Source organism: Aphelocoma coerulescens, assembly GCF_041296385.1.
Source record: "Aphelocoma coerulescens isolate FSJ_1873_10779 chromosome Z unlocalized genomic scaffold, UR_Acoe_1.0 ChrZ, whole genome shotgun sequence".
In the NCBI taxonomy this organism is placed as follows: Eukaryota; Metazoa; Chordata; class Aves; order Passeriformes; family Corvidae; genus Aphelocoma; species Aphelocoma coerulescens.
Genome location: NW_027184085.1, coordinates 14378790 through 14394780, shown reverse-complemented (window position 1 = coordinate 14394780; position 15991 = coordinate 14378790). Strand labels below are relative to the sequence as shown.

The following is a 15991-nucleotide window of genomic DNA, read 5'->3' as shown; positions in this document are numbered from 1 at the left end:
CAGGAAGTGTAGATGAGTGCATGACGGAAATAAATATTTAATTGACCTGTTCAAATTACATATACATGTGTAAAGACAAAACATTTGCTGTATTTTTTTGTCAGGAGGAATCTTTATGTACTTTTGAAAAGCTGACATCTGCTTCATTTTGTGCCAGCCAAGTCAAGCCTTATTTCCTTTTTGTATTATGCTATAGGGCTTCCTTGTTTGGGTTACAAACATGGAAATTCTCAGAGCACTGTGCACATTTTTCATTACCATCCACATAGGAATAGCTATTTTTAGGCTCAAATATGTGCACAAAGTCTTTAATGAGAAAAAAAATCTTTTCTGACCTATCCTACTTGCAGTGTTCATGTGTTTCTAACTGGTGTTTCCATACACACACACACACACACACACACACACTTCTCTGAGTTTTTCATTACCAGTACCTAAAAGCTACCCATTGATAAGTTGCTCACCTCAGCTTTCTGCTGTGAGAATTGTGCTCCCTTTCTTGACTAAAGTAGTTTTAAGAAGTGGTTTAAGCCAATATGCACCTACTGGCAGTGCTGGTCAGGTTTAGCCACCACCTCTTCTGCAACTTCAGGTTACCAGTGTCTGCAGATCAGAAGATAAAAGACAAAGGTTTAATAATCTTAATACCATTTTGAGCCTACTTCTCTAATCAGTTGATCATGTTTACACAGGTATTTAATCTGGCATAAAACCCTACAAAAATAAAATAGACTTCAATGCACAAAGTGAGGGTTTGCAAAATCCATCCCTTGCTAATATCAGTAGCTGTGCTTTGTTTTAAACAAGACTGGATTTACTTTGATTTCTAGATTAGTGCAGGTTACACTGAGCAGAACATTTAATGCATCTCATTGATTTTCCCTGTAATACTGTTGATACACAGGTCACTTCTCTAATAATTTGTTTTACCATTAGAATTCTGTATGTAGATCTAGTCCCCAAGGATATCAATGTGTAACCAGATACTGCATGATCTAATCAGGTTCTGCAAGAAATACATTATCGCTTCAACACTTAGCAGTAGAAAGCTTCATCAAAATGGAAAAATTATCTAATATTTAAAGCAAAATGCAGTTCAAAGAGACAACCACAAGAAACAGGTGTGTACAAAATTTAAAGACGTTTTTCAGATTAAACAAAGCCAAATCCAAGACAGAGTCTAAGATGTTTTGTCATGACTCCATTTATTGTTAGAGAAGAAAATGTTATAGCTGCTGCTTCAGTTTATGGGGTTTATTCCAGTTGAGGTAAAGTAGCATTGCTCCCAGAAATGACTGATTAGCTGAATTTCATTAATGTGATACTTACTTGCTACAGCATGCGTGCTTTGGAAAGTAATTTTGAAAAGCACCTGCAAAAGCTTTGGTAACAGGCAAGTGCTCTGAACTCATTTTGATGTAGGATTTGGATCTCCGAGTGCCTAGTACTGCAGTCCATTTCCAGAATACGAGTCCTGCTGACCTTGTTGGAGGAGTTTTGCAAGCAGTGTGTCTGTCTCAGGCTGAGCAGCAGACCTGCTTGCTGCTGCGAGTCTGACCAGAAGCATCTGCCACTGGAATAGCAGGAGTGTGGCTCTGCCAGCAGCTGGACAGTGTTTCTGTGTAAGCTGCCAGGTCTCAGCACCAGGTGTTCAGCAGGGTGATGGCTGACAAAGGTGATAAGCATCTCCTAGGGTCAGCTCATCTCTCCATAAAGCTGCATTCATGTAGATGTCTGAATGTTGAGCATAGTTAACTGGGGCTTTTGTTTCGAGATTGGGTTTTTTTTAAATGGACGTACCTTAAGACAGAGAATTTTGTATAGTGAAGTGCCACACATATTTGTATTAAACTCTATGTTGTAGAAAATGGTAACTCCTGTACATAGTCATGTTAATTTTTACATCCCATTCTTGTGAAGAGCATGCAGCAGAATTTCTGAATTTTATCAGTGAAATGCAATGTTATCCTTGGCTTTATCTGTTGTACCTATTCAGCAAAGGAAAGTAAAAAATTTTAGAAGTAAATTTAAGAAGGAAAAAACATTCAGTAACCTTGTGGATGACCAGATGAGACTTGAAATAAAGATTAGAAAGGTTATGTTCCTTGGCATTTTTTCAACTCCTATTTTAGCTGGCTATAAAGCTGTGTGTGGAATGATGTTGGTTTGTTTTGGTTTTTTCCTTTGGTTCTACAAACTAGACAGTGCACGATTCAGTGTGCAGGGCCAGGCTCTCCTCCTTGGCTCATGGGATTTATTGTGTGACTAGCTTTGCTACCACAATTACTTTGATGTTCAGAGCCCACTGGGTTCATTGAGCCTAAAGGCATAAGCAAGTGCTGGAAGACAGTGACTGAGCATCCAGACAAGCTGAAACAGACACAACCTTTCTTTCAAGTTCCTACAAGGTGCTGGTGGGGCAAATGCTGCCAGACAAATGTACCGATGTTGAGGGAAAGGGCAGGAAAGGTGGTTGGTGAGTGTGGGTACAGGTCAGAAATTTATTTTCATTGAGAAAAACCCACTAAAGGCTTTTAATATAGGAGTACAATACTGATACTTTTTCTCTCTTGTGTTTTTAGGGTCTCATGACTCTTTTAGCTTCTACATCGATGAAGCCTCTCCAGTTGGGCCTGAACAGCCAGAGACAGTCCAGAATTTTGTGTCAGTTTTTGGGACTGTGGCTAAAAAGCTGATGAGGAAGTGGTTGGCTACACAGACCATGAACTTCACCAGCCAGCTAGGGGCAGGTATACGGTATTTCGATCTCAGAATTTCCACCAAGCCCAGAGACCCAGACAATGAACTCTACTTTGCTCATGGTTTATTCAGTGCCAAAGTCAAGGAAGGTCTGGAGGAGATCAATGCATTTCTCACTGATCACCCAAAAGAAGTGGTTTTCTTGGACTTCAATCATTTTTATGGGATGCAGAAATGTCATCATGAAAAGCTTGTCCAGATGCTCAAAGACACATATGGAAACAAAATGTGTCCTGCTATATTTGCCCATGAAGTCACCCTCCAGTACCTGTGGGAAAAGGAGCACCAAGTGCTAGTGTTCTACCACAGTCCAGTGGCTGTTGAGGTAGCCTTTCTGTGGCCAGGCCAGATGATGCCAGCTCCCTGGGCAAACACAACGGATACAGAAAAGTTGATTCAGTTCCTGCAGGCATCAATCACTGAAAGAAGAAAGAAAGGCTCCTTTTTCATCTCTCAAGTAGTGCTGACACCAAAGGCTAGTACGGTGGTGAAAGGGGTTGCAAGTGGTCTCAGAGAAACAATCACAGAAAGGTAAGTTTGTGGCTGGTAATGTGTGCTGGATGAGTGTGGGTAGAACTGTTTTCCTCATTCCATTTAAAGATGCTCTAGCAGATCCATTTCTTCCATGCTACTGTGGCTACTCAGAACTTGGCATAATCCTAAAATATTTAAAGAGAAACACATTGAAGGACATGCTCTTGTATTGTGAAAGAAAATCTGCCACTGAAGCCAATGAGATATTAAGGGATTGGCTTAACCTTCTCTTTTTTCTGAATGCAGGTTTTGCTAATTTGCTTTGTTTTCCAAATGTGGGGTTTTTTACCTTAAGCACTGAATATCTTGCCTAAGACTTCCTTACTGGAAAATCTTATTTATGTCGTGGTATCCCGCCGCAGTAGGGAGGAGAAGAGAGATTCAGCAGGCAGGAATTGTGCAGCAAGATTGATTTATTTAATTATTTTACAACTCTTCTATAGACTTTTTTCTTCACAGTCTAATTGGACAAAGGATCAGCCACCCCTTGAGGGTGATTGGCTAAAATCCTAAAAGGCCCATTGTCAAAATATTTTTCTACTGTACTATAAACAAGGCTTTGCAAGGTCGCAGGTGTTCATAGTTTATAGAACTCTGCTAATATCTTCCGTGAGAGAGAAAAGTATCTCACGGGACTGGAAAGAAGCAAGAAAAATTCTTGTTAGCAGCATATTTGTATCCACGTATCTGTATGATCTAGATAATTTAAGCCTTTATTTGTGCATTAGGCTTCGGGTATGGAATAAAAAATTTTTTGTCCCAGCTCATTAGCAAGGCCTGATGCTGCAGAATTTGCCTTTACATACCTCAAAGAGGCATGGTTTCTCTGTCTCTATACCATCACACATGGTGATGAAGACAGCAGGACACCATCAAAGAGAATTTGACTCCTGAAAGTCTTTCTTCATTTATCATAGAGGAAAGAGACAGCAGACCATTGTACAGGTTCTGTACACGGAGTAGTTTGTTGACAGGCCATTAGTTGTTACATTACAAAAAAAGCTGCCTGTGCAAGACATGCATTATTTATACCATTCTGACTTTGATAAATAACAGCCAATTTTGAGCTTAAAGGCATATATATGTGACTATGTTCTTGACAACTTGGTAGGAAAACTGAAATTTAATGCCAAGACACAAGAGCTATTTTCTTTTTCTCCTTAAAAATAAAGAAGAGTTGCAGAGTGTAAAAAACATTTACAATGGGGGTCACTGGCCTGCTAATGTTTTTCTCTCTGCACAGATGTGCCTGTGACAGGAAGGTCTGTGGCAAGCATATCCCGTTCTACGGGATGAAAGATGCAGTGTCTGCAAAGAAAATATGCCTCATATTTGAGAAAGGTTGAGCTATTTTTATGGCAGCTTTCCCAAGCAACTGTGAACTTGAAAAAATAGGTAAAAACTTCACCTGACATTGTACAACACTGACATGGAAGGTTTTATGAGCAGTGGAACATGATTTAGAAGTGCTACTGCACTTGCAGCTGTTGGTATACCCTTCATCTATGTTTCATGGGCTCCATTGGACTGGAGAATCTCCCTCTCTCCTCAGCCTGAAGAGTACTTCTCTATACTAAAATATCGCTTTGTTGATGGGTTTTACCAAGAAACATCTTGTTGTTAAGGGTTTTTCATCTGGTAAACATCTTTCTGAGTGTTCTTTAGAACATGAAGTAGCAAAATCAGGAAGCTAACAGGTTGTTCTTAAAGCTTGTTGTATCAATAAAATAGCCATCAAACCCCATTTTCTTTATCTTTGGCTCATAATGTGCTTTTTTGAAGTTGTTTGGAAAATAAAAATTTGAAATAGATGCTGAATATGTTTGACTGAGCTCTGAATGTCCAGAGCCTTTGAACTCTTAGTAAGCCTTTCTCAACAGCAAATCTTGAAATTGTAACTAACTTCAAATGCCAATAAATAATTGGGCTGAAAAACCTGGAAATGTTGTTTTGCCAGATTCCAACTGAGATTTTTCACATGATCCTCAATTCTGTAGTCGTGTCTGCTACACGAAAAGTTGTTTCCTTTTTTGCATATTTCCTTTAGCCATCATGAGAGAAATAGACCTTCAAAATAATCTCCAAGGCTAATTAGTCTTCCAAATGTGGTATCTTATTTGGAATTTTTATTTTTAATACAAAAAATGCACTGTATGAAGAAACAGGCTTGGAATGTATGATAATGTAGATAGAAACTGAGCTTGTATATTGAGTTAACTGCTCTAAAAGTAAACATCAAATATATTCAGAACTGCTCTTCAGATGATTCTGTTAAAAAATAAATAGGCAAGCAATTAAAAGATGAAGTACAATTTACACACTAGAATTTACACAGTTCTCTTCAATCTCACTGCCATAATGTCTCAGTTGCTTAAAATCCATACAAAAGGTATCAAGACGTACATTCCAGCTGTGCTGTTTTTGCCACTTTGAACCATCACTCAGTAAAGAGATTTTTTTGTCCTTATCAGAATAAATACCCAGATCAAATTCCATCTTTGTGTCCAGGTAGATAATATATGTGCTTTTTTTGCCAGTTACTGTATAGACTTATGTTATACTGTTTTCTCCTCATTAAGAAATACTGGTGAAGTATTACCGCTGGTGATGGGGTCAGTGGCTCTGACCCAGGAAGAGGTGACCAGTCCGGGGAGATGGTCCCAAAAGGAATCGCCTTCCCGAGGCCCGGTGTCTTCCCTCAGCTGCTGGCAGAGGGGCCCTTGCAGAGGCTGTCAGCTCTTTAGTGATTGTCAGCTCGTGATTCCAGCTCAGCTCTGCAGGGCACCCCCAGGCCAAGCCAGACCAGAGAGAGAGAGACGAGAGGCTCGTGTGGCTGGCTCCGCACGAAGGCAGCTTTATTGTTGGTCCCCTCCGGCGAAGGGGAAAGCCAGGGACAAGAACTCCCTCTGAGTCCCACAGGGGCCAGAGGGCTTGCTTTTATAGGGATACAAGGGATGGGTAAAGGCCAATGGGTTACAAAGGATCTGGGATGGGTAAAGGCCAATGGGTTACAAAGGATCTGGGATGGGTAAAGGCCAATGGGTTCCAAAGGATCTGCATAGTGTCTCCTAAAGGACTGTGGGTCTGTCTTTTCTCGCCATGACCCAAGAAGTGGTTGCCTTTCCAGGGAGTCCTGCTGGGCGATTGTGAAATCTCTTATCTCAGCAGAGATCCCTCCAGGGCAGGGGCTGGGCATACCCCACAGTGAAGAGCCTTACATTAAGAATGCCGTTATCTTGCTTTTGGCAGCAGTTTTGTAACCATACTTGCATAGGGTTCTCCCCTTCCACTGAATTTTAAAAGATCTGAATGCAAATGAATAAGGTTGAATTTTACAAATAGTTCTGGTGTGGGGGGTTGTTTTCTGGTTTGATTTTGGGTTTTTTCCTAAATCAAGTATTATGTTTAAGAAATGTTTCTTTGGCATTTTAAAATAAAACATAGAGTAATTTCTTTTGTTTTGTTTCTCCATCTTTACAGTGGCCTTTTATATATTGACTTAGTTTTGAAAATAGAGCAAAGTTTAGATCCTCTCAGATGCAGTAAAACATACCAGATTTCAATCTCTGAAGTTGTTTGTTAGTCATGAAATTGTTTATGAGAAGAGCAGTGGATACCTTAGAGGGAGAACATGATTTCCATGGTCCTTGGACTAGGACATCTGTGAGCAGCCAGATGCCATGCAGCAATCCAATCCGTACTCCATTCTGCCGTTTTGTAGCTTATGTTGGGAAAGAGCACAGTGAAATATTCCTCTGTAGCCAAGGTTGTTGGTTTAATGGCTTTTCATCATGTTTGCCTGTGGTGGTGGACGTCCACACAGGCACGCTGCAGTAGAGCAGCTTTCCAAGGCAATGTATTTCAGAAGGAGAAGGGATGTTATTCTGTAACCTGTTCCCCACAGCACAGATATGCAAGCTGTGAGGCCCACAATAACCTCAATTTAAAAAACAAAACATTTTCACGCTCCTAAGACTCAATTCAGTGAAGATATACCAGGACTGTTTTCTACTGATGTTTGCTCACAGGCTTTGCTGTCATCACAGGTAGTATTCTGTGGTACAGTAATTAGAAAGAAGGGGAAATTATAAAGTTATGAAGCTTTCTGTCCTGCACCAATACAAGAGGGAAAAGCCATTTCTTGTAATGGTCTTCCTAGGACCACAGTTCAGTGTAACAAATCTTGGTAACACTGATTTCACCTTCACTACTTGAATGAGGAGAAACGCTTGCATGTGTGCACATTATGTTTCTTGGATTTGATGAAAAACTTTGAGGACTCTCAATATGTTTCCAGGCTTAACATTCTGTCACACACACAGTTTAGATGCCAAGAAATGCTCTTTGATTAGCAAACAGTATATGCCAAATGAACTACGTTTGCAGTTCTCATTGAACTAACTTCACAGTGAGGCAGCTGCCTTCAGTATATCTGAAAGGTGGTTGTGACACACCCTTTTGATTAGTGTAGAGCTGTTCTTCCTAAAAATCTAGTTTGCTTTCTGATTTGCAGTGAAATTACTAATTTTATCTATGACACTTGAGACAAGCATGATACTCTCTTTGTTGTCTCTGTAGTTTAATAATATAGAAGAAGAATAGCTCTCCTTCAGGGGATGTAGAAATCCAATGGTACTTTTAAAGATTTCAAAAAATAGAAAGTAAACACATACCCCGCCAATTGTCACTTGATTTCCAAATTAATCTCTAAGGATAATGTTCCCTGTGGCTCACATATGACTAAATCCTTGCCTACCATGCTAAAGCTTCCTTCTTAGCAACCAAACCAAATTAAAAAAAATATATCCTGCACATGAAAATGAACCTTTTGAAGTGGAGGCAAAGCATCCAATCCACACTATTAACAGAAGGGGTGGTAAGTAGGCCACAGAAGCTGTCAGGAGAAAATCCGTCTCTGGGTACAGTTATGAACTAAGCGGAGTCAGATTTAGCTGGCGAATAGGTGGATATTGTATGAAAAATGATCCCTGAATTTTCAAGAAGTGGGATTTTTTGAGTCAGTTACTGATGGTGCCACACCTCCGTCAGCTGAATTTTTTAGTTTCTGTGTGGCAGGAAGAGTGGGAATTGATATTTTAATCCACACTTCATACTGACTGATGCCATTCTTAAACTATTTTATATGAAAAACAACAGAAATAGCAACTGTGGCAACTGTATTTTCCTAATTGTCTGCATCTTTCCTGATTGTAACCTTGATGTCTGTCTCTGTTGTGGGCTGCAAGAGAGCAGGAGGCTCCAGCGAGCTGGTTCAGATTTTAGGACTCAAGAAGCTGATGTGTCAGCTCTTTAGCTGCTGAGAGGTGAGGAGAGACTCAGTCTCTCACTAATGTGTGTGGTACAAGCACGCCTGACTGCACCATGTTTGCCTTGGAACACGGCTGTCTTTTCCTTTCTTCTTTTGTTTTTTTTTTTTATTTCCTGACCTCAGAAGGCACAGAATGGCATTCTGGTATATTAGTAGGCAATTCAAAAGCACTCTGGGCAATCCAGACAAATCCTTAGTATTTCTCTTCTTCCTCAAAGTATCCTTAATTACTTTTCCAGTCTTTCTACACAAGAAGCAATCTCTGTGTTTACACACAGAACAGCACACGGAGATTTCATTGGAAGAATCTTTCTACCATGTCAACAGGCCTGCTCAGTAAAATCCTGAATGGGCTGTGTATGTGTAGTGGCATTTCATCATTGGACCGTCTGTCTGCATGAGAATTTTAGTATGGCATTCCCGCAGGAAGGGTTGTGTTGTTGTTTGATGGCTTTGGTCATGAATTTGGAATGGTATTAAATTGCCACAAAACAAAGGAGCACAGATTTTTAATAACTTTGCTGAAGTATTTATCTACATACCCACCAGTAGCCTGTGGAATTTGGTGACAGAAGAAGATTGGCATGGTGATCACCACAGTGACCTCTGTGATCAGTGGCTTGGCGTTTGGGTGTTTGTTTGGGGTAGTTGTCTTGATGTTTTCTTCTGGCAGGTATAGGTGTCTCACAGTTTTTCCCTCTGTTTGATGTGCTTGTGAGTTTTATCATGTTGGGCACCAAAACACCTGCTTACAGTTACAGTATATGCTGTGTGACTGCTTGTAAATATACTTTATGTTTTCCTGTCACTGCACTCTGGGCACAGTGTGACCCTACACATACAGACAGCAGCAAGTGTTCTTCATCACAAACAAGGAAATGTTCATTCTCTCAGCTCCACTGCTGTAAACTGTCACTAACATCTACTTGTCTCAAAGATTTCACACTTCAACTTACGGCTGCTGTAGTGAAATTGCAAATGTCTCATTAAGTTTTCTTTGTCTCATTGAGGTTTTCTTTGATCTTTCTGCATTACTCAGATCACTAAGGAAACTCAAAAGCTAATAGATGCTAACAAGTGCTGACCCCAGGGAAAATGCATTTGCTAATGCTGGGCCTGGATCTGTGTAGCTGCTTTTAGCTCATTGTGAAGGAAATGGTTCCTTGATGGGTTGATCCTTCTGCTCTTCATTTGTAAGGTACAAAATGAGCACAGAGATTTATACAAACAAGCTTTTCCAGATGTATTCACAAAATGGTGTTCAAGTTGGTAATAATTTTCAGTAAAGCAAAGATGTTTCATACAAACTTGAGCAAATACTAACTCGGTATGGCAACGTCCATGTTTCTCTGTTGTGTTAGCTCTTGCATGCTGCAAATCATTGCTTTCAAGACTATATAAGTAGATCTATAGGCACATCCTTGTCAAATTTCAAGCAGAGAACTGGACAGGTCTAGACAAACTCTCATGCTCATTACGTTTGGAAGTTTGAATTTTTAATCTTCTGTAGATGCTCCACAGTCCTAGAGGGGTAGGATGTGAATAGAAATTGTCAAAACAAAACCTTGTCAGCTCTTAAAACCATGTTGAGCATTCTGTATCATTTCTGATAGGTTTGAGCAATTCTCAGCAGCCTCTAAAGTCTTGGAGGGCTTTCAAATGCAATCTGGAGAGAACGCACCCACACTGTCCCTGGGGAGGTCACCTGCATATCCCCAGCTTCTGCAGTGGCTATCTCCACTTGGCTGGTAGGAAAGGTTTAAGACAGGACAGGCTGTTAAAGAAGCCTTAGCTACAGAAACCCCTTAAATCTATTTTCAGAAGACACACCAAGCCTGCAATTAATTTCATTAAATGCTTCCCTGTGCTTACAAACAAGTAGCCTTTGCAGACTGAATGAACAGTCGGCCATGCAGGCTGCAGCCAGGGATGTGTTGGATAAAGCATGCAGAGGAAGCAGTAAGGGATTCTGGCACACTGGTGCCACATTTGTACAAAAGAGATCACTGCAACAGGGGGCTGGAAACAGCGAAGGCAGCCAGGCCAAAGGTCTTGCTGCTGTACCAGCTTCTGTATGATGCAGAACTTGCATAGTCTGTAAAAATGCCCCTGTTTTTCTTCTGTTGAAACAGAGGTGGTACAGATTTTTTCCCCTATGAATTTGGTAATGTCTGTGGGTTGCAACGTAATTTTTTTTTAAGGAGCCACTGTCTCTGTGAAAGGTGCTGGTTTCATGAATACAAATCCTGCAAATATCTAGCCTTCTTTTACTGATCTTTTCTTTACACCTTTACGGTTAGGCAAATGTTTTCTAATTCTATTTCCCTCCAGGACTGATATTTTATCTTTTTTTTTCAGGAGATGAGGGGATGGCTAGGTCTAACATACAAACTTGATGTAGTCAAAGATTATAATAAGAGTTTGTCTGTAATTATAATGATATAATTGCATGTAATATCCCAGGCTGTACAGTTGCCCTAGAGAGCACAGTCTGTTATATTAAAATGTCTTTCAGTATTTATTTCAGACACTAAGAAAAATAATAAAAGACATATCTATAAGATGCTGAATGATCATACAGTGGGATTTGACCTTTGGCAATATTTTAATACTGTAGCTGTTGATCTGAGGGTCTTTGTAACTAAGCAACTGTCATCCAGAATGTATTATATCATAAAAGAGTATTAAGATATGAAGACTAAGTAGCTAGAGTGAAATAGGAGCCATGGTGAGATGCAGGCACTTTCCTATTGAACATTCTTGTTTTCTAAGCTATAGCACAAAGGATGAACCCTACCATGATTTGTTCCATGGTGGGGTATTGAAACCTGCCCTCTGCACTCTCAGTTCTGTGTGCAGGCACTACTGTGTAGTAAATCAAGTATGAAATTAGATCTTGGGTAACAGACACATTTTGGGTAACAGACAATTTTGCTGCTGGACAGCAAAGAAGGACTGCCATAGTTCTTTATTCCCTTCCTTCTTGGATTTAGAATCAAAGACTCATTAAGAAGAGATCTCCAAGATCATGGAGTCCAACCTTTGACCAAATACCTTCATGCCAAGCAAACTGTACAACTAAGTGCCATGTCCAGTACTTTCCTGGACACTTCCAGGGATGGTGATTCCAGCACCTCCTTGGGCAGCCAGTTCCAATCCCTAATCAACCTTTTAGTGAAGAAATTCTTCCTGATGTCCAACTTGAACCTCCCCTGGTGCACCTTGGGGCCATTTCCTCATGTCCTATTGCTGGTTGCCTGGCAGAGCAGGTCAACCCCACCTTGGTACAACCTGTGCAGCCTTGTAAAGAGCAAAAAAGGCCACCCCTGAGCCTCTTTTTCTGCAGGCAAAACAACCCCACTGCCTCAGCCACTCCTCACTTGACTTACTCTCTAGACCCTTTCTCAGGTCTGATGCCCTTCTCTGGACTCACTCCCTCACTGCCATGTGTTTTTTGGAATGAGGGGCCCAAAGCTGGACACAGGATTTGAGGTGTGGCCTCATCAGTGCCCAGTACAGGGGGACAATCCCTGCCCTGGTCCTGCTGGCCACACTATTGCTGATCTAGGCCAGGATGCCATTGGCCTGCTTGACCACCTGGGCACTGCTGGCTCATGTTCAGCTGGTGGCACCCAGCACCCCGAAGTCCTTTTCCACAGCGCAGCTTTCCAGCCCCTCTGTCCCAGCCTGTGGTGCTGCCTGGGGCTGTTGTGACCCAAGATCAGGACTCAGCACTTGCACTTGTTGAACCTCCCAGCATTGGCCTCAGCCCATGGATCCAGCCTGTCCAGATCCCTCTGCAGAGCCTTCCTGCCCTCCAGCAGATCAGCACTACCACCCAACTTATTTACATACTCTGATGTCTGAAACTGGCTTCTTTGCTTTTCCAGTGAGACCTGTTCAAATTACAGCTCTGAGGCAAGGCTGTAATCCCAAATGATTCCTGCATGTATAGTAGTGTACTGTGTTGAATAATGGGGAAAGTAACGCAGTTCTGTGCTTGCAGCATGAGCTCTGGCGTGCCCTCGATCAGAGAGAGTCCAGCTGCGTTACTTCTGTGCGTCGCAGAAGCGACCTCGGCATCAGGAAAGGCACTGGCTGTGCGCGCTCGCTGGCTTCTCTGCAGGGAGACACGGCAGGAGCCGATGATCCAGGCGCATGTTAGTTCAGAGATAAAGGAAGAGAGAGGGGGGTTCTGGTTTGGCTTCCAACAGGTTTATTGTCAGAAGTTTAGCAACCAGAACATGGCAACGATCTTAAACTTCCCGAGAGCCTTTTCCCTCAGTTTTATAGGGGGTTTGAAAACTGTGGGGAAAGGGGAAAACAACCAATGAATTACAAAGCAGGGGGAGGATACAATTCAACAAGATCCAATGGGGGAAACCGGGAGGCGGGAGTTATAACAAAGAACCCACGAACAAGCAAGTAAGAGAGAATTTTCCTGAACAAGGGGAGGCAGTTTGGACCCGGGCACAGCCCAGGGGGGATGCGGCTTAAGCTTCTGAACCACCCCTCAACCCACCCTCCGAGTCTGTGTCTTGGGGAAACTTGATCCATGGGAGGGCCTGGGATTGATTGGCATCTCGCTGCCCCAGCCCTGCAGTAGGTTGGGTCATAGCAACTGGAAAGGGTCTTTTTTTCCAGTGTGTTCACTGCTGTTTCCCAAGGTTTGAGGGGATATTGAAAAGAAACTTGCCACCTTGTGAGCAGGCTTTTTTTCTCAGAGCTATGTTCATTGCGATTTGTCTTGGATTTGCACATCTTATCAGAGAAAAGCAGCTCCAGGGGCACCTCTCTGTTCCCTGCTTTTGGCTGAGAAAATGCTGAAACAGCAAGGACTTGGCTCTTCACAACTTTTCATACTCTCTCAACTATCTGTCCAGCTGTGTGGGGCTTGTGCCAATCACTCTGTGTCAGAAGGAAGATCTGCCTCTGCTAAAGGAGCACGGTTGTCACATCCCTTCCTTAGCCACTTTTCTTCATCTGTCTCCTCCCACACATGCTCTTTTTACTTAGATTTGCTTTTTTCGTCTAAGCTGTTGCAAGTAGTCAGCCCAGCAAGCTTCATTTCTACTTCAGCTAACTGTGAGATTGTCGCAACGGAGGGAAAGCCCGGACGCTCAATATGAGTGGATCAGCAGGATTCCGTTTATTAATCATACTAAAGTTTCTTATAAACTATCAATAATAGGCTTATGAATATTCGTAAAGGCACATTCTAAGTGGTTCACGTAGTTTTAGCTGACTTCTTAACCCCCCCTAGCTCCTCTTCTGTGGTCAGCAATTCTCTTTTTTCTTTGTCTTTTCTAACCCACAGTATTTTATTGTTTTACTGCCAAAAACTCAACCTTGCTAACTCTGCAATAAAATACTTAGCTTAGCAATAAGAACTCAATGGAAGCCCTGTTGTTGAGCAGGAGAACTTGTAGCTTTTTGCAACTTCATTTGTTACACAAGATGCATGCCATCAAAGCTGCAGAGGTTTGATGTGCCCTTTCTCACGTAGCCAATCTTCCACAATATTCCCTTTCCCACAATCTTCCTCAATATTTCCCCCGATATGAGGTGATGGTTAGGGTTTGGGTAATTAGGGTGAAAATATAAATCTGAAGCCAGACTGTTACCATCAGCCTTTAAAGATGGTAAAGATTTAGGAAAGGATATTTTGTGCCCAGGAATGCTGTTTCAGGCTGTTGTCAGGTGCCAGGCATGTGATCCTGAAGCTCATTGTTGGAATGTCATCAAGGTATTTGTGTGTTGTCCAAGCTTGGTGCTATTTCCATGAAGAGTAGGAGCACATGGCATGGGGTGTGTCTGTGACCAGTTTGGTCCATCTATGAAGCAGCTTTCTGCTTAAGGTAGAGGACAGGACTCAGCTGAGACAGGTGAGTAAGGTCACTGCTGTGGCACTGCAAATGAGAGCCATGCTCCTGCCCTGTTTTCACACCAGGCACAGTGAGGTCTTCTGAGCCTGTTGCTAATTGCAGCTCAGAACATTTGGCTGATAATGATCTGTCTCACCTAGTGGCATTTGCTGCTGGTTTCCTCTCTCCATCAGACAGTGTTTCACTGCTGTTGGTGTCTGGCTGTACTAGAACAGGAGACACATAAATCCAGCTGAATGGTTTTCTCTTGGTGGAAAGCACCCTCATTTGAGCTCTGCAATCTGAGGAATGTTTGTGGAGGTATTCATTCATGTGATGAACATCTGGTTTGGTGGGGTTTTTTTCCTTCTAAGCTGTTTCTCATAAGAAATACAGGTGGATTGTTGTTTGAGAAATATTTTTCAGCTCCAGAAGGACATTGCTTTGTCCTTTAATAACTGGAAGTATGAGTATCCAAAAGAGATCTACAAAGATGCAGAAGAGTCTAGAGGAGATACTGTATGAAGAGTGGCTGAGTTCACTTAGCTTGTTCAGCCTGGAGGAGTCTCAGAGGAGACCTTATAACAAACTGGAGCTTCCTCACAGAGGGAAATGGAGGGGCAGGCACTGATCTTTCTGTTCACCAGTAACAGGACCATCGGAATGGCATGAAGCTGTGTCAAGAGAGGTTTAGGTTGGATATCAGGAAAAGGTTCTTCACCTAGAGGGTGATCAAGCCCTGGAACAGGGTGCCCAAGGAAATGGTCACAGCACTAAGTGTGGTGGAGTCCAAGAAGAGTTTGGACAATGCTCTCAGGCATGTGGTGTGACTCTTGGGGTTGTCCTGTGCAGGCCAGGAGTTTGATTTCCATGATCCTTATGGGTTCCTTCCAAGTCAAGAGATTCTATGACACCATGAAATAATGTGTTTTATGGAGTGACATTCAGGATCAGTTACTGTAATTCCCTCTCAGTAACCTTCTGGACTCCTGTCCTGCCAGCATTGACTGTACCAGCTGCCCAGCTCTTCTGAGAAGAAAGGGTGTATCTCTGGAGATACAGACTCATGCCTGCTTGTTGAATGTTTTGTAAATGGTCTGTGTTTTTCTCCAGGCCACTCTTTGTGATCTCGTGTTGTCTCTTAAGTAACATCTCTGTTGATGCATGTTATACCAATGCACTGGGTCACACTGATAGAGGTTGAGCCATCTGGCAGATTTACCCCAGTCTGTGAGGCAGAGCTATGCAAGGTCTCTCTGCCTGGTCTTTGATGCAAGACAGGTGCTTAGCTGAGACTGACCATCAGCCTCTAGTGTGAGAGTTTTATTGGAGGAAGAGGACTGCAGCAGCTCTGTGAAGAATGTGCAGCTTGGTCTGTAGTCCACAAGAGGAGTCTGAGCTAGTGCAGGTCTGCTTTTCCTTGTGCTGACGAGGCAGCATGACTCAATGCCATGATGATGGAGAAGGGAATGACTTCTCTTGGCAGCCTTTCCTCCCAGATATC

General features: G+C 42.2%; 1 protein-coding gene across 2 annotated transcripts in view; it reads left to right on the top strand.

Annotated features, from left to right (window-relative positions):
* The window catches only part of PLCXD3 (phosphatidylinositol specific phospholipase C X domain containing 3), an 81197-nt gene that overhangs the window by 45781 nt on the left and 19425 nt on the right, over nt 1–15991 (top strand). Inside the window, exons 2-3 of one of the 2 annotated variants that reach the window (XM_069001678.1) lie at nt 2583–3291; nt 4538–4908. In XM_069001678.1, coding sequence (XP_068857779.1) covers nt 2583–3291; nt 4538–4640 — 812 coding nt within the window. In that variant the 3' untranslated portion in view covers nt 4641–4908. Of the gene's footprint in view, nt 1–2582; nt 3292–4537; nt 4909–15991 lie in introns of those variants that run through there. The other variant, XM_069001677.1, reaches the window with a different exon arrangement.